The 19,884-nt window shown below is 35.1% G+C and overlaps 1 protein-coding gene across 1 annotated transcript in view; it reads left to right on the plus strand.

Annotated features, from left to right (window-relative positions):
- LOC129224734 (patched domain-containing protein 3-like) overlaps window positions 1-19,884 on the plus strand; it is a 129,461-nt gene that overhangs the window by 96,628 nt on the left and 12,949 nt on the right. The window contains exon 3 of the mRNA XM_054859282.1: window positions 16,014-16,346. Within this exon, the coding sequence (XP_054715257.1) occupies window positions 16,014-16,346 (333 nt within the window). The remainder of the gene's footprint in view (window positions 1-16,013; window positions 16,347-19,884) is intronic.

Here is a 19,884-nt window from a genome sequence, read left to right on the forward strand (position 1 = left end):
CATCTAATTGTTATACACATGAGCCACTTGCATCTGTAAAATGTTACTCAAATGCGCAGAAATGCAAGATAGATGTGCCACAACCTCATCTTATCAAGAGATACAATGAAGGAATGGGGAGTGTGGACGTCTTTGATAAACTTTTAGGGAGCTACAGACCTCATTTGAGGAGTAAAAAATGGTTATGGAATCTTTTTAGTAATGCTCTGAATATTTCAGTTGTAGCTAGTTGGTTACTTCATTGTGATTTACACGAAGTCAAGATGAAGCATTTAGAGTTCCGAAGAGAAATAACTCACCTCCTAAGAAGAAAAGTACGAGTGGAAAGTCCTCCAGGGCCTCGTTGTCATTTACATAAACGGTCAAGAATGTCTGACGGACATTATATTGTATCTGCATCCCAAGGACGTTGCGCGGTGTGCAAAAAAATACGACTAAGAAATGTTTCCATTGCGACAAACGACTTCACCAGCAACGCTTCCTTTCATATCATGGGCATTAGATATTTCTGTATTGGATTTTCTGAATTCTGATATGTACACAAATGCAATTTAAAATATTATTTTTTCCGCAATAAAGTATGCTAAGATAAAATCCGCATTCAAAACCTCTTAGTTTAAAAGAATTCTCTGAAAAAAAAAACTTCATGCAAAACGCCAATGTTCCAAAAATGGAACACACTGAAAATCATAGAAAAAAAATATTTTCTGGAAATTTTATTTTATTTCTGTATTTACTAGACATAAATAGACATAATTTCAAAAAATTACTCAAATTTGATCATCCGTCAATAGTTCGGCGGTTAAACGGTTAAAAAAAAAACCTGTTCAATTCAGAAGTACTTAAGCACAAAACCACATCAAGTTTTCTTAATAGCAAAGTGCGTTTCCTACTCATTTTTTCTATTCCCTCAGATTTGTTATTCACTTACATATGTGTGCATGTAATTTCTCTAATTTATTTGATGCAGATTGTCCGGACGTGGGCCCGAACACGCATTCTCCTAGTTACGAGGGGAACGCTCTGCCGATCAAGCTACTCAGCTCTGTCGGTCATAGTGCAAGTTAAAGTTATAAGTTTAACCGAAAATCTCATTCTGGTTCTTTAAAACAGGTTTTTCGGCTGAAAAAAACAATTTTTTGACCGTGGGTCTATTTTTCGTCAGTAGCCAGCACCACAAGCTTTAAAATAAGGTGTAAATCAAAGAAATCGATCAAGAATTGAGGAAAATCTGGCGTAGAAACCAAAAACAGGCTACAGAAATAATATATAAGGATGAGAATATTGAAGAAAGCGAACATTCAGAATCTGAAACTGAATTTGAGGATAACGTAGACCAAAATGGAGAAAACATTAAGAATTAAATCAACCAATTTCAGAAAGACGGTCATCTTTTATTGAAAACTGCTAATTTTGTAGCACTAAAGCATGGGAAAACATGGTATCCCAGAAAAATAGTAGAAGTTGATCATTTGCAAGTTTAGGTCAAATGCATGTCAAGAACAATTGGAATAAATAAATTTGTTTGGCCGGAAAAACAAGACGAGTATTGGTATAATAGTCTAAATATGTTATACACAATAGATCCACCTGGTACCTATATCAAAACGGGCATTTTCTATTCAAGAAAAAGACTCTATTGCTGCCCAAAGCTGTTTATGTTAAAAGGTACACTTTTTTGTATTAAATTAAAAATAAATATGTTCAAAAAAAATATCTGGGGCTGAAAAGATTAAATAAATAAATATAAAAAAACGCCATAACGTACTAACCTCGAACGATTATATTTCCAAAAATAATAGGAGTGACACCGATTTTTTTTTGTGCAAATGTTAGACAAACATGTTGGTTATCAACCTAATTTAGTATCAGATCTCTGCTATGAGGGCGACAGTTGTAGTTAGATTTTAAATATTTGTGTTTTTGTGAAATTTATCGAATAAAAGTTCCAATATCTTCAGGCGCCCTTATAGTGACACCGATTTTGATACATATTTTTGACGTATGTAAGTGTGGCTAGAAAATGATCTAAAAATGTTGGTGTCATCATGAAGGCGCTTTGAGAAAATTGGCCTTGAATATAGAAAAAAATTCATTTTCGGTCATTTTTAAACGGAGTTTGTGGGCGTCGCCCTCGTAGTGTCACCGATTTGACAGCTGTAACAGTATCTAACAAGACCATATCGTAATATGGAATCAAAAAATCCATGTCATTAAGAGGACGCTTCAAGCAACAAGCACATTAAAATCTGCAAATTTGAAAAACCAGCAAAAATGTGCCACGCCCCCTAAACAAAAAAAATTTGTTTTCTCAAAAACGGTGAGTCAGACAAAGCTCAAATTTCGGATTTACATTACATTCATGATAAGGAACAACATATGTGAAAATAAAAAAAATTAAAAATGTCAACAATCACAAATGCTTTAAACTGCCTGATCCTTACAGACAATGGCTCTTAACATGATGAATTTTCTCATCGTAAACATTATGCTTGACGTGCATCTAGAATACAAGTCGCATGGAGTCAAGTAAGACTTCTGGAGGCTGTAAAATGGTCCCTGACATTTCAATGCACCCAGGGCCGGCTCTAGTAGTTCTGTCACCCTCGGCGATATTGACAAGTGCCGCCCCTCCGTGTCCTCATATTGAATAATAATAATAATAATAATAATAATAATAATAATAATAATAATAATAATAATATAAAATAATAACATATTGATAAAATAAAAATAATTGTAAAGTTCTTAAAATTAAAGTGAGTTTCTAGTTGAATTCGAAACTGGCTTTTGCATATACGAGCACTGGTACACATTTTAAATTATCTTTTTTAACATTAAAATCGTGTAATTTATGGCAATGAAACATATATTAATATTTTCAAAAGACTTTTAAATCACGCAATTTGCCGCCTATAAAATCAAATTGAATTTCTTGTTAAATTCCAAACTACAGTGGTTCCCAAAAGTGTTGGTACACCTACGACTTTAAATGAAATAGGATCCTATCCATTGGTTAGAATTGATACTTCGGAATAGATATTTAATTATAAAATCTATGATCAATTTTCAACAAAACTACATGAAATGCTTTTTAAAAAATATTGAAAGGTAATTTTTTAAAAATCAAAAACCAAAAACTGTTGGAAATTTTATCTCACAAAAGTCTTCGTACACTTTAAAAAATGTGCATTTATTATTGAATAATTTACCTTTTCATTAAGTTATTATTTATAAGAATATCATGCAGTATCAACAACACCTTTTAAACGTATGGGAATAGATTTCATTCTTTTTTCTTTCTTTTTTTGCGTAATTTCTGAATAAGTATTCAACCACTGTTTTTAGCTCTATTTTCGTTTGAAAGACGTATTTTCGTAACCTAGCTTCCAGATATCTCTAAATATGTTACATTAAGTTCAAATCTGGAGATTGAAGGGGTACTTTCTAAACTTCAGGACATTTTTTGAGGCACTAGTCGCAAACGTTGAAAACAGTGTGCTTCTTATCGTTATCTTGCTAAAAAACAAAGTTGTTTCCGATAACCAAATTTTTGGCTAAGAGTTTAAAATTTGTTTTTAAAATATTTAAATGAACAGCATGATTCATTATTTCATCAAAAAATTTCAAACTACTAAGTCCTGATGCTAATTTGCACCCTCACACTATAACACCTCCACCGTCCTGATTAACTGATCCAACTAAGTTCTTAAGATTAAGTTCCAAATTTTTTCTTCTACTTACAATTATACAACAGTTTAACCAATAATGTTGAATTCATTTTTATCTGTAAGTAAGACGTAATTGTAAAACGTTTTGAGCTTATTTATCATTGATCTTGCGACGAAAAGCGTAAGCTTTATGTTTTTCGCACGGCTAAGAAAATTTCTGCGGGAAGAGGTCCCATTTAATCCAGCTAATCAGAGAACTTGGTGAACAATTTCAGGTGAAAATTAAATAAAAAAATTTTCATTTAACTCTGCAAAAACTTTTACTGCATTCAAATGTGTATTTTTCATAAATTTTTAACTGTAAATCTCCGATCACGCTTTGTCAACTTTGCCGGTTGACCTTTTCTTGCTTTGTTTCGGTCCGATTCTTTTCTTTAAAGCATTTTATCTAGCACTTTACCATAGAATGGAATAAATTAACTAATTTAAAGACAGTTCAAACTAATTTACCACTACTGTGAGGAAAAAATTCAAATTTCGAATGGTGTTTGTGGTGTTTTACGAATACCAGCCTTCTTAAAGTAATAAGCATATTATTAAGGATTAAATAAACAAAAAAAATTGAAGCCAAATGGCTTTTAAGGGACAACACAATGAAAAAATAATTAAAAAAACGACATCTGATAATTTTAATCAGGAATTTATTCGAAATATTTGAGTGTATCATGACTTTTGTGGCGTATTATTTCTCTGACTCTTCGTTTTTTGACTGATTTCAAAAAGAAGATATGACAATATTTTGAAAAAAAAAAACTACAGGGTTTTATTTTGAATGACATAGGAATGATGTGAAAAAATATTGGACTTCATATTCGAGTTCAGTTTCGCGTTATTTTGGTTTTACTAAAGAGATTTCAAAATGTACGAACACTTTTGGGAGCTATTGTATGCATTGTAGACACTCTAAATTATTATTTTTTTCAGCATTGAAGACGTGAATTTTATGACGCTGAAACAGATATTCACACTTAAAAAATTTTTTTTTTTTTTTCAATTTCGAAATTTGCCGCCTCAAAAATCTGCCTGCCGCCTAGGTCGCCTACCCCAAGAGCCGAGTCTGAATACATCTGTTACCGAATCGAGTCCCAATGCTTCCATTTGAGTTGAAAACAGAAACTAGTATGCATAACATTTAATGAGTTAATGATTCCTTCAAAATGAACTGTGCTGATTTTTACACTCTCTGTTCACAGGTTTTTTTTTTGTTTTTTTTCCGATCTACTATTTCTCAGATGAGAAAAAAATAGACAAATGGTGTTCTGTAACTCGAAAGCTATTGTTTTAATCATTTTCGAAATTTCTTCTCGTGCCTCATCAGAAAAAATAATTTAAAAAACTCTGCGCACGCATCTTTACCAATTAGGTGCACGTGATGTTCCTTTTTTCTCAAAATTTTCCTTCTTGTTCGAATTTGATCCGTCCCTCCGTCATCCTGAGAAATGAAGAAGAAAAAAAAGAATACTGAGCTGTTGTTCAGGGAAAGATCCTTGGAGAAACCCAGAGTGACCTTGCCCCCATTCTTCGGAGTGCAGACGAATCAACTGAAACTCTCTACGCACACTCGTGCGGCCTCTAAAGTACCCTCTGGCAGAACACACGATAAATAAGAACGCACGAGACTTTCCCGCAGTCGGAACTGTTTTCACTGACCGTCCGAAGCAGGAAGTTCTCGAAAAATTTACTTCCTCAGTTTGTTTTCGAGTAATGTCCCCGATGTCTGGACAAATGTTTTCTCTCCAAACTGAACATCCATGGAGTGTTATTGTAATAGCAGAGTTTATTCCTCAGGGATGCCCCCTAAGAGCAAGGGCGCTTCACCCCTTGAATATCGCAAAGCCCCGCTCCAAAAAAAAGCAAGGGCATTTCCCAAATAGGTAAAAAATACCCCTCCAAGCATCCCCTCTAAGAGCGAGCAAGGACGCACCTCCCCCCCCCCCCCTAAAAAAAAAAGCAAGAGTCTCCCCAAAAAGGTGAAAAATACCCTTCAAAACAACCCTCCCCCTAAAATTTTCAATATCGCAGTGTGCGCCTCCCCCCCCCCTTTGGTATGCACCCCTGTATTCCTGTTCCCAACGCAGGCAGAATTTACTTTCTGAGGGGGGGGGGCAGGTCAGGCCCGGATCTGCGTATCCGCAGACCCCGCAGTGTAAGGGGCCCAACGGCCCAATAAATTGATTGAAAAAGATTAGCACTAAGACTTATAATGTTGCAAATATGCACTGCTGGCCTCTGTGGAAGGGACCTACAGATTTTGTTGCGTGGGAGTTCTAAATATATAGATCCGAACCTAGGGCAGGCCCATCATTTCAAATTTTTCCAGGGGGGTTGTCAAAAGGAACTGAATGCATACAATATCGAAAAAGGGCCAAAAGAATTATTTTCCAATTTTGTATTAGCTATTGTTTCGTTAAATGTATAACTTTTTTTGCACACTCCCTCTACTCCCCTGCCCCTCCCTAAATGACGGACTTTCGTGAAGAGAGTCATGACATCGCTTGAATTTATATAAACAACCGTACTGGGATTTTTAATATGGCAAGGAATGACCTTGCATGCCTGCTTCCTGTATCAGTCTACGGGTCATGGTTATCCTAGTGGGTAGGACACTGGACTCAGAATAGGAAGATTCCGAGCACTGTGCCGCCAAATACTCACCGAGTTCACTTGGCACCCAACAGCTCCGGCACCTCCAATTTTTATTGTTTTTTTTTTTTTTTTTTTTTTCAGGTTCAAATGCAAAGTGTGATTGAGTTTTCCATAATATTGGCATGGTGCTGAAGGAGAGGGAGAGCCTTCAGTATCTTATACCCACGGTGGATAGCACTCCGAGCAAACTTGCGACCGTGACTTTCGGGCCCAGGGGTTTTCCGAGCACGTCCTCCGCAAGTACTCGGGGGATCAGTCGTTAACAGTTAACATGGGTGCAGGGTACTGGATATTTCTCCTCCTCTCTAGCACTATGTCGAATTTTGGAAGTCTCACCGATCTAGTTGCAGTGGTGTATAAAACTGATAAACCAATTAAATTGCAGATGTAGTTTTCGTTGGGGTGCCAAGTGCGTCAATGCTCTCTTTCATTGAAAAGAAATGTTTACGTAATCCTTAACCGAGCGTTAGCCTTTTTGTACATTATTGCAATGTGTGCAATAAGTTATTACATTATTATATAATTTTACAAAATAAATAGATATTTTTGTGCAACAAAGTAAAAATAGGAAATACAACGCTCATAAAGCACAATTTTGCAATTGATTACAGAGATGTGTTTTTGGGTTACAAGGGGCCTCTTTTGAATGCAAAAAATGTTAACTTTGGAATGTAAAGTCACTTCTCGTTCTTCACTTCATTTCATTTCTCGGATGACTTTGCATCCCAAAGCTCACGTGTTTTGCATTGAGAAAGGGGTTCTTTGAAACCTTGAAACACGTGTCTGCAATAGGGAAGTTGCAACCTATTAAATGTTCATATTTTGGCTATTGGATATTGTTAATTGACCCTCAAAACTAAAAAATTCACCATCGCCGAATTTTAAAACACCGTGGTTGACTTTTAATGAATTTTTAAAAATCCACGCGCAAAAGTGCGCTTTTCTGAAACGTCACGAGTCTACGTCACAGGGCGCGAATGGGCAGCCTTCCGCCGAAGATCCCTTGTTTTCGCTAGGGACATTTTGAGCGCGCTGATATTTTTATTTTTTAGAAATTCAATAATCCTTTTGAACACACTATGGAGGCCGGATTCGTTAAAGCACAATCTAAATAATCTTCCTCAAATAATATCAATGATGATATTCGAATATTTCCGAGAGGATGAGAGGTTTAATGTTCCAGAAAAGCGAGGAGTTTAATGCGAGGAGATAAGCTTTTACGTTTCATCTTCGAAGTCGAATGCACGTTCTTCGGTTTCTCCCATGACATGGAACCGGTTCGCTAGCGCTTCTCTCCTATCGGAAGAGTGCATGACGTCACTTCCTACGCCATTTGACGTCACAAGGGCTTGAACTTTAAAAATTAATTTAAAAAAAACTACTTATCGTATCGCAAAATTTTTTTCGCCTATGATGTTCATACATGTTACTCTATCATATAAAAATAAAATTGAAAAATCGAAAACTTCCCTATTAGTTGGTAATTTGTGCCTTAGAAAGCTGTATGTCATGCTTTCAATCTTAATTTTGTCAAATTTCATGATTCATTTACCGTAATATGCATCATTAACTCCAACACGCAAAAATACTGATCGACATTTTTGGGGTATGTTTCTCCACACCGTGTATTTATTGCGAAAGTTGATCGACGAATAAAAATGTGGTTTCCTGTATTCGAAATCGATGCACTAAGAAGAAAGATCGAGGATACTGTTTTCTTTGTTGAGCTATTTTTTTTATTATTAATTTAAAATTTGAAGAAAAGAAATTCATTGAAAATCAAAAACAGAAACAATTTTGTTGCTTTATAACATGCTCTATCATTTGAGGAGTGTTTCCTTAAATTATTGGAGTGCATTCCGCAAGTCCGACAAAAATCGTAACTTCTTAGGTACCAATAATATTCAAAGGACCACGCGCGTCAAATAATTTCCAGTTACAATGGTGTTGTTTCCTTCAGCCAAAAGTAGTACTTGTTGTCACTGAAATTGATAGAATAAGCAAAAAGAATAACATGGACTCAGAAAATACTTTCATTTTCCCAACAGTTATTTTTTAATTAATTTTTTAAAATGTCCGATTCTTCAAACAAGGCGTAGTCTTTATGACGTCACAAATGATGCACTATGGCGCATCTTTCTACCGCATTTCCACGTTACGACAATCAAGAAGCGAATTACAATTCTATTCTATTCTATTCAAGAGTCACAACTGACTTCAACTGTATTTATGTCGAGGACTGCATACTATGTGCCTTGCCTCTATTATTTTATATACCGATAGATGGCAGCACCATCACCGGATCGAACAGTTAGTGAGAATTTTGAACTAGCCCAGGAGCTAATAGCTACCTAGTACTAGCACCCCCAGAGGTATCGTTTCACTTGGAGGACATTGAGACCACGAGCATATTTAACGTCGCCCAGTCCCCTTTAATGACGACGGTGGGTCTTCGACCAGCGGGGATCGAACCCGAGGCCCTCCGGTCCCGAGTCCAATGCCTTACCGATCAGGCTACCACGGCCCCGAATTACAATTGCGCTCTACGCTTGCTATCAACCATATCGTTGCCAATGCACGTGAGTAAAGATGCGAATTAAATATTTTGGACCGTAAATGGCAACACTGAATGGCATTTCATCATTTGGGATGTCACCGGCAGAAGCGTTAAACGATGAAAGAGAACCAATTTAAGTAATTTTTTAAAATATTAAACTTAAAGAAATTATTTTAAAAAATGGTCAGGTTCTATGTTTTTAATTAAGCTCTTTCAGAAAAAAATACGTTCAAAATTTTGGAAACGACCCCATTATCCTTATCAGAGAGGAAGAATCGGTGAGATATGGATTACCCATGCATCATCTTTACTTTTCCATTAAAAAAAAGTTTAAAATATCTTCTTTACTAACAATAAAGCTGAAAATCTGTATGTCTGGATCTTTGGATGTCTGTTACGCGCATAGCGCCTAGACCGTTCGGTCGATTTTCATGAAATTTGGCACGAAATTGGTTCGTAGCATGGGGTGAGCACCTTGAAGCGATTTTTCGAAAACTCGATTTTGTTCTTTTTCTATTCCAATTTTAAGCCCATTTTAACAAGCAGATTATAATAACATGGACGAATAAATTATCATAACATGGACGAGCAAGTTACAATAACATGGACGAGCAAATTAACGTAGCCATATTGGCGAGAAATTCATCATCTATTATTTGTAAATATACAGGCGAACCAACCAAATGATCTTTTAATTTTCTAGTACGGGGAAAGCCGTGCGGGTACCGCTAGTTCTGTTATAAAACTGAAAAAATAAATGAAAACTGGGATAAAAAGTCTTACCTTTAGGAACTTCAAATTTATTTTTCCTACAAACTCTCAAATAGTGTTTTAAAAAAAGTTATTCTAAAGATTTAGGAAAAAAAAATATCTTGCTCCGTTTAGAATGCTTATAAAGGTACTAGATACACTTCAGCTGTATACTGGCAGACACCATTATGTTTTCTGGTAAACTGACATCTTTCAGAATTTAACTGGTGACTAAATTAGTGAAATGGAGCTAAATTACTTCAGCAATTTCGAATTAAAGTTCAAAATACGAGTGGTAAATTATTGAACATTTTTACGTCAGTTTATACTTGCATTAGGCGTTTATAATATGTTGTTCATAAGATGATTAAAAAATGCTTATGACTGAAAATCTTAATTTTTTGGCAAAAAAATGTCAATGCCACTCGGAAAAAAAACTTAATTTGCGTTTTGAAGGAAAAAGAAATAGTGAAAATACACCTGATGAAAAATTATATTCGAAATGGAGTTTTTTCCTCTTTTTTTTTCTGAAAGGACTAGTCACCATTGTACTTTTTTTAAACACCAATGTACTTTTATTAGTCACTGGGTTCCCGTGATGTATCAGATCCTGTGCATTCCTATTCGCTTTCACCTCAAGTATCCAAAGCAAAAAAAAAAAAAAAAGTTTGGCTATAAACCGCTTGTCGCAATGGAGTCGTTTCCGAAATTTTAAAAGTATTTTTTTGTGAATGAACTTGCTTTAAAGTAAAGGATTTGACCATTTTTTAAAATATTTCAATCATTGCGCAGACTCAATTTCATTTTTCACGCTTCTGCGCATGACATCACAAATGATAAACTGTTGCCATTTGCGCAGAGCGCAATATTTAATTCACTGCCTTATTCTTGTGTACTGGAAACGATACGGTTGATAGCAAGCATAGAATGCAATATTTAACTCGCTTCTGAATTATCATAACGCGGAAACGCGGTAGACAGAAAGCGTAAGCACTCAACGCGACAGAGAAATACGCGCCTAAGTTCATCATTTGTGACGTCATAAAGACCACACCTTGTTTGAAAAATAAATTAAATTTTCAGAAAATGCTCTTATGTAAATGAAAGTATTTTCTGGGTCCGTGATTTTTTTTATTTTTTTTTCTTTGCTCATTTTATTAACTTTAGTGACTAAAAGTAATACTTCTGACTGAAGGAAACAACCTCATTGTACTACAATTGAATAGTTTAGTTTGGACTTGAACCGCTTGTCGTTGCGTGTACAATTCCGTTCTGTGCCGCTTCGATAATGGAAAAATTCTCCATTTGATATAATCAATTTTTATATGAAAAAGTTAAGTAATTGCTAACTCAGAACAGTGTCTAATCTGCACCAAATATACGTTCACAAAATGAAACAAAATAAAGCAAATAAATAAGAGTTTCCCTTTTGAACATCTGAAATAAAATGTGTAGGATCTATTTTTTTTCTTTGCTTTAAAAATTACCAATTATGCGTTTTGAAACAATAATCAAAATAAAAATTTTTGCCTCAATAAGTGGAGTAAGACTTCGCGAAATAGATATTTAATGTTCGAGTTCCAAGTTCCACAAAATATTAATTTCTGAGGTTTTATTATTTTATGCTTGCTCTAAATATTCTTTTATAAATGTCCCATGACATTGAAAGTGATATCAATCACTCTTCGTTTGGCTGGACAAAAATAATGTTAATTCCATCTCATTTGCTTTGTATACATCCAATTTTAGATATATATAAAAAACAAAAATTTTACAAAATTGTTTTCTTCAATCAGAAAAAGAATGCGAGAGATATCAGTTCGTTTTTAGTGCTGCCATCTATGAGCAAAGCTTTTGAACAATAATGGACAACTAGCAGTGCTATCAATCCCGGCTCTTGAAGTCGTCGACCTGTGCCTCAGTCTATGACGGCATTAGCATACATAGCATACACGGGGGGGGGGGGGGGGAGAGAAAAGAGGAATGAAGGCGCAAGCTCAGAGAAAATAACCCTGTAATAAAATTAAAAGAAAATTCTCTCGGGGGAGGGGAGGGGGCAAACTACGCTACTGCTATGACGGCAAATTTCGCGATGTCAAAGTAAACAAAATGTACAAAAAAATGTTTCAGTGTGCGAGTTGGTCAGTTTCAGTGTTAAGAAGTATCACTCAAAGGTTATTTTAATTATCAAAACGTAGTGCAAAATTTTAACTAGGAACTGGATACTCTGATAATTTTTTAGGACAACATTCAGTTTCGAGTATTCCAACTTCAGACTCAGAAGAAACCTTCGGCATGACCAGACACCAGATAACAAACTCTTGGATGAATCTTAGTAGAAAATAATACAAGACTATAATATATATGAACTTCATCATCATAGAATTTTTTGTCAATAATTCAAAGTTTCAAATTCAACACATTCGTCTCTAGTCCAGAGTTGACGAAACAAGTGGAAATTATTTCTTATGTCATCTTTTAAATCAAGGACGAAGATTGTGGCAAATTTCTTTCATAACACTAGTTTATTCGTGTTCTTCCATTACGATGAAATCAAAATAAGTAACTGCTGAAAAAAATACATCTTTTTATAAATAATGAATAATTTCCCATCAATCTTTGAAAATACGGTGAAGGTGCACTAAAATGTTGTTAGACACCTTGCAAGCTTTCTACATAAATATAGAAGAGTGGATGTGCGTATGTGATTCTTAATACATATCCAGTTTGAGGCAAATCTTTTACGGAAGTGAGGTACTTTAGTTTCTAGAAAGTGTCGTGAGGTGTTTTTCAAAGTTAAAAATGCTTCTAAACCCCTTGAAGTTTTTCAGTAAGTTACCGCCCTATAACCAGTGCCTTAGAAGTTTTATTTTGAACCAAAAAAAAAAGTGAATAATATTGTTCTGTCTGTTTAATGGAATTACCGTACCGTTTTGTGTAGCATATTTGTGACATAGGTATAACTGTAACTGCGGTATCGATGTGTAACTGCAACTTTTAACTGTAACTTAGAACGCAAGTAGAACAGCTAAGGTATAACGTCAGCTCTCTCTAAATAAATTGTACATATCATTATTGTAAATAAAGTTAGTTTTCATTTTACCAGAGTATATTTTTAACATTGTGTCTATGGGGAAATATTCGGTTCCGGAAGGTTTCTTAGGATTCGGGGTATTCGTTTATTCGTTACCCGATTAAGCGGAGTTGACAGTATGAATGTTGAATTCAAAACGTCAAAATTCAAATGGGTTTTTTAAGTATTTTTTTGCTTTATTAAACCGTTTAAATTTCTTATACTCAGACTACGGGTCACATGTAGCTTGCTCAGCGTTTGTAAGGAGCGCGGTTATATCGGTAAAGAAAGTCAAAATGTAACAAACCGTGATATAAACTTATTTTAATGTAGCAAACCAGAAAGAACCACTTTTTTTACGCTTTCACGTGTGATTTCCTTTCCAATTGACCGTGAAAAAAAATTCTTCGTTAAGCGAAGTCAGCCACATTATTAGAGAATTATTTTTAATGACGCACATTGATACCGTTAACTCTTTGGTTACGTTGAGTATAAATAGAATGAAATTCATGGAACTCTGTATGATGCATGAGTATAATTCGAGAAAAAATTGCCTATGACTGATTTTTTTTTCTTTCTTTTTTGTTCTATACCGATTTTTCCTGTCTTTTGATTGGCATGTTGTATTTAAGGGTCACCCTTAACCTTCAAAATTCTCGACTTTCTGGAAAAAATATATGATATGCATAATTTAATTTTGGACAATTTGATACCTGATTGATTACCATTCGCAAAAAACTTTTCAAGTTATCAAAACAATGCGTCAACTTTCCCCATAGAGATTTATGTTAACAGCAGTTGTTTAAGCCTCTTCTTCTCAGGTTGCGTTTTCAAAGGTTTCCCGTTCTGCGTGCGTGATATCTCAAAAAGTTTCTTATATATTTCCGTAAAACATTTAATGCTTGTTTGTCTCGCTTTTTTTATGATCTGAACCTAAATTTAATTTTTTTTAAATTATGTATACATATATTTTATTTATTTATTTATTTATATATTTTTTTTACTTTTATAAGTTAACAAAATTTTGGGTGAAAATATTTTTTTTTTACTATTAACTTTTATTTTCAGTTAAAATTTAGGTTCAGATCATAAAAATAAATTAGACAAACATGCATGAAAAGTTTTACGGAAATATATAAGAAACTTTCGCGCCCGCAAAACGAGAAACCGGAATCCGAGAAAAAGACTTAAAACAGCTGCTGTAAACATAAATCTCTATCGGGAAAGCTTACGCATTTTTGCGATAACTTGAAAAGTTTTTTGCATACGGTAATAAATAAGGAATCAAATTGTGCAGAATTTAATTATGCATAAAATATTTTTTTTTCGGAAAGTCGAAAATTTTGAAGGATTAACTGTAAGAGAACGACAAGCCGGAAGATGGCGCTAATGATTGCATATTGAAGAGCGTTTTCTTGCGTATGCGCAGTGCAATCGGTACCATTCTTAAGTAAATAGTTCTCGCAGAAAGGTGCATTAAAACATAGCTCTTCAATTCCTGTTGTCACCATAATGCGAACTTTTTCCATTGCTTCCAGCGTGCGTGCGGACTACGGTGTGGATTAACATCGATGCTTTTGCGCCCGTCCCGAAAGTGTTTAAACCATTCAAAAGTTCAACTGAACTTGTTTCAACATTTCGTATGTTTCTGCAGCTGTCTTGCCCAATTTGAAGCAAAATTTAATGTTAATTCTTTGTTTTTTCATTTTGACAACTGCTTTTCGTTCTTCTACAGTTACGTCAGTCCTGGAAATTAATAGCCGGACTTAGTATGTACAGAAATTAGAGTACACATGTATGTGTGGTTACTTTTCTCAGACAAAGGCACAGCTTAGTTCGAACCGTGAAATCATTTAGTTTTGAGGAACTCCGAAAAATAATTATAGAGGATTCAGAAAAAGGTTTTAAAAAACCAAAATCAGGAGAGAATTAATCTTTGCACCACGAAATGGCAAAAAATTGCTGTTTAATAAACGAAGTCAAGTCAATAGTGTTTTGAACGGTTTACTCTTGAAAAACTAGTAAAAAGCTGCACCTGATAAAGTTTGTTTAAACTCTGTATGAAGTTTAGAACATTTGAAATAATGATTTCTAACGAAACGAAATCGAGGGTTTAGCGCAATTATTTTTATTGTATGCGCGATTTATTTATCAGTGTGGAAAATGTCAATCAACTTGAAAAATAAATTAAATTGAAATGTGTCTTCTCAGTTAAAGTTTAGTTTTCTCTGAACCAGATTCGTTAACTTTGCGCCTCTTCATATTTTTAAGTACATTTGACGTCGAAAGACACTCTTTTGAAATGTTACTATGGCAGAGTTCAACTTTTCTATTTATGCAATACGTTGGCAACACTGTAGACAGCTCTTTGTACTTTTTAATAACTTTGAATGCTCCCTTCTCCTGCAAATAAAAATAATGACTATAAAACAATCGAAAACTGAAAAAAAAGGGGGGGTGGGCTCACCATTTCCAAAAAGTGGGACGTGATTTGGAAAAACGGTGGTTATATTTTGATTCAGGGGGCATTTACTCATAAGAATCACCAAGAATTATATCAGAAGCATTTGAAGTTTTTTTTTTTTTTTTTTTGCCATGCAGCGTAGTTACTACATTACCTTACCATCTCCAAATTTTCCGAATCGGTCGTCGAAATTTTCGCAATACGAAAAAACTTTGGGGGTGGGGGGTGGGGGCACAGTGACCTCCTGTTTCCTTCTATCGGCGCCCTTGCCTGTACCTGAGGCCTTTAGTTATTATTATTATTATTATTATTTGACGCAATGCCTAATTGCTACTGTTATTATCTGAAGTCTTCCTAAAATGGATGAAGGGCCTCTACAAACTCCCTTTCAGTGAGGTCATGATAACCATCACTCTTTTCACATACTTCGACTTTACAAATTTTCCTTGCAAAGTTATTCTGTATTTTAACTAGAAAAAGAATCAAGAATAAATTGGTCGGTTTACGCTATTTTTCACCAACATTTTGGATCCCGCCCCTCCCCTCCTTAAATCTATCAAAAAGTGAAATTGAACAGGGGGGGGGGGATTTTGTGCCAGCAAAAAGTAGCATCAGTTTTTCTCTTCAGATTACAGCAAAAGTAAACTATAGATTTCCGAAGGAAATAAAATGTTTTAAATGGGTTTTATATTGTTTTTAAATACACTTTTTAAATACACACACAGGTTTAACAGTTTTTGTGTTACAAATACAGCTCATGGTCATTAATAACAGCAATTCATTACATTTCAGGTATTGGAATGGACGATACGTTCGTCCTGTTGGCAGCTTGGCGTAAAACAGACGACAGGCTGAGCGTGCCCGAGCGGATGGCGCATGCGTACGCCGATGCTGGAGTCTCCATCACCATCACCTCTCTCACCAACTTCATCTCTTTCTGGATAGGAGTCATCACCCCGTTCCCCTGCGTGCGAATCTTCTGCATTTACACAGCCATGGCGGTGCTTTTTACCTACATCTACCACGTGACCTTCTTTGGCGGGTGCATGGCGCTTAGCGGATACGCCGAAGAACGTAACCTGCATTCCTTTATATGTGTGCCTACAATGCCAAAGTCTATCGCTAGTAAGTAGTACTTGTTTGATATCACTATAGTGAATTCAGCGAGAACGTATATTGGAAGTAAACAAAGCAACTTGACAGTTGGCGATACCGTTATCTGATTGACGTTGGAATGTTGAAAACAGCGCCAATCAGATAAGGGAAATGTTTCTGAAAAGGATCAATGAGTAATTCATGAAGGTGGCAAATGTTGGTGCCAAACAACAACGCTCTATGTTTACTTCCGCTATCAAGTCTCCCTGAATGCACTTTAGTATATTCTTTGGATGAAAGTAGGTTATTTATAAACAGTTACACATTGTAAAAACAGTTCAAAAACGGTCCTGGAAGAGTGTGTCTAAGCTTGCCTTATTTCTGCTAGCCCCGTATGTAATGAAAAACCGGAAAGTTTTCCCCTAAAAGTCAGTAAACTTCCTAATACTAACCTGAAATCTTCCTTTCCATTAAAAGCCAGTCCCGTTTCTGGAGTTAATCAGAAACCTTCCAAGAAAACTTAGATATGTTTACAGTAATAGCTTGGCACCTTCCTGATTTGTCACGATAGCTAATACGGGAAAAGCTGCGGCAGAATTTCAAGCAAATACGGAACACCTAATTTGCTTGCAATTTTTGCTTAGTCCAGAAACTGCGCTTTGCCCTCTGTTGGGGCTCAGTCAATCTGGAAGGACCTTCAACTGAGCTGAAGGCAAAGCATCTAATAACGATTTTTAGTATCTCCATACTGGTAGCTAAAAATGTTCCTCAGAGCAGTGAGAAGTTTGCATTCATGAAACCTGTAGCAATTCAGGAATATTTTCGGAAACATTTTTGCTTAATTTTTTCCCAGAAACTGGTGGAAACCCGCTAAATATCGCACCATTTCCCAGAAATAATCTGTGACATTTTGGAGCTTCCTTCGAGTGTTTGGCTCAAACAGCATCTATCAAAACTGATCTTTAGAACAATTGATTGTTCTATGTTAGTTTTTTTTTCTTATTCGACCTTCAGGCAAAAGTCGCGAGATCCAAAACTCTAGTTTTGAGACATTGCCGTGTTAAATTTTCAAATCTCTATTCGAAAAATTGCAGAAATCATTTTACACACCTCTTTCTCAAGCTTTTTGTTTACTCATGTTACTTTTAAATTGTATAATTGGTTTATATCATGAAATATCTAATTGTACAGTCTAATTTCATTTCAGTGGTTCATCATATTTATTTTATGGACTGAATTACATTAGCTAGAACGTCAACGATATATTCTCCATCAATGGAAAAACTCGTTTGGAGGGCTGTAATATTCCTTTCAAAGTAAATTATACTACACAGTAGCAAGCACAAGTTCTTGACTAAAAACAAGTTATTTAATTCGATGGCGTATTCCAGTAGTGCAACTAGAGTTTTTATTCATAACAGTCCGTACATTATATGTATAAATAAACTGTCGGTCTTGCTTAAACGAATATCGCCCGTTCCATGGAATATTATTCAATTAAGGCGCGTATTTGATTAAGCGGGTAAATCTTCTTCAGCTTTCCAAATTGACAAAGTCTGTCTGTAAACGTAATAATAGCTATATCTTTTTCCTCAAAAGCACAACAGCCTTTAACAGAAATGAAATAATTTGTAGGGTAGGTCGATTTTAACTTGTTTTTTGAAATCGAAAACGTCTGTGTTGGGAAAAGTTGTGTATTGACATAAGATGTTCGTGTAAAAAAATTTTTGGAAATCGAAATATATTTAGATTCCCAGCCAGCCCCTTGAAATTTCGTCAAATATGTAAAAATTGACATTTTTGAAATTTTTAAAAGACTTATTATGTGTATTTTTTGTCGCCTGTGGCGAGAAAAGTTGTGTATTGACATCTAATATGTCCATTAAAAAAAGTTTTAGGACTTAAAATATATTTAGATCCCCTACCAGATCCTTGAAGAATTTAATGTAAAAATAGATTTTTTAAATGCATTTTTTTTTTCATTTCTTATATATTATTTTTTTAATAGCCTATGGTGTGAATAGTTAAAAAGTAAAAATATGTTTTGGTTACCAAATTTTTTTTACAGGAATATGATATGTCAATACACAATTTTGGGGCAATTCATTAATTACGTAAAGATGATTTTGACAATTTTCCCCCCTCCCCCTTCCCATATAAGGGTTCGTACGATTTTTCAAACCAATCCCCCCCCCCTATTCTTACGTAAGATTCCATTTCGTTTTCCAAAATAATAAAATAACGAATCTTACATCACTGGAATCGCTATCAAATTGACTCCTTTTTGTGTAAAGAAGGTATTTACTAATAAGTTGGAATCTAGACTGAATGTTTTTTCAACTTTTTTTTTCTTATATGATGAGATACTAATTTAAAAAAAGCATGCTATACAAAATGCGATTCTTTTATTGTATTTTACGCTATTCTTTCTTTGTAAAACAAATAAAAAACTGCTCCCCCTAATACTTTTTTTACCTTCCTGATGTAAATGAAATATGATTCCTGCCAAACCAATTGACTGCGCGATTTCTGATGTAAATTATCAACTTGGAAAATATTACGTAAGAATGGGTTTGACCCCTCCCCTCCCCTAAAGTAAGGTTATGCGGAGATTTTTTCACCCCCCCCCTCCCCCTCGGGATCCGTAAGTAATTAATGAATGCCCTCTTTTCCCACTATAGGCAATTTGAAGAATTATGAAAAGATTTTTTTTTTAATTTTAAAATGGCAATTTTTACATATTTGGCGAAAATTTAAGGGACTGGCGGGGGATCTAAACATAATTTGGTTTCCAAAAAAAATTTTACCCGAACATTTGACGCCAATATACAACTTTTCCCACCACAGGCGATTTCGATTTTTAAAAAAAGTGAAAATCGACCACCCTAAGAATTAGTCTAGTTATAGCCACTATCGAGGTCAAAGAGAGACCATGTCAGCTTCATCGGAAACTAGAGGTCCAGCTTGGAATAGCATTTGTACAAATTTTCAAAGTTTTATGAGAAAGGGGGTTAGTTATAGCCACTATCGAGGTCAAAGAGAGACCATGTCAGCTTCATCGGAAACTAGAGGTCCAGCTTGGAATAGCATTTTGTACAAATTTTCCAAGTTTTATGAGGAAGGGGACCCCGGCGACTAAATTAACAAGGGCTCTCGGCGTCCCTGGCCACTATCTCTTTTAAGGCAAAGTGCTTTAAGTGGACTGTATTTGGTAGCTAAAGCAAGCGACAAGAAATTTCTTTTTTTTTTTTTTTTTGGAACACATCATGATCTCTTTGCACTTTTTTTCAGCGTCAATCATTTTAATCTATCAAAATTACTGAATTTCTACGCAGTTGTTTGCTTAACCAGGCGCAGATCCAGATGGGGTTATGGGAATCATGATCCACCTAAAAATGACCAAAGATGGAATAAAGCTGCGTGTAAAAGACTTAGACTTCGAAACATTCGCCCTAGACCCCCATTTACACTCAAAAATAACTCATTTTATCCTTTTTCCGAAACGATTCCCTGACCCTTGCGAAACCAAAGACTTGATTTACCACTCGGGTGAAAAAACACTTGTATT

Source organism: Uloborus diversus, chromosome 6 (assembly GCF_026930045.1).
Source record: "Uloborus diversus isolate 005 chromosome 6, Udiv.v.3.1, whole genome shotgun sequence".
Taxonomy (NCBI): domain Eukaryota; kingdom Metazoa; phylum Arthropoda; class Arachnida; order Araneae; family Uloboridae; genus Uloborus; species Uloborus diversus.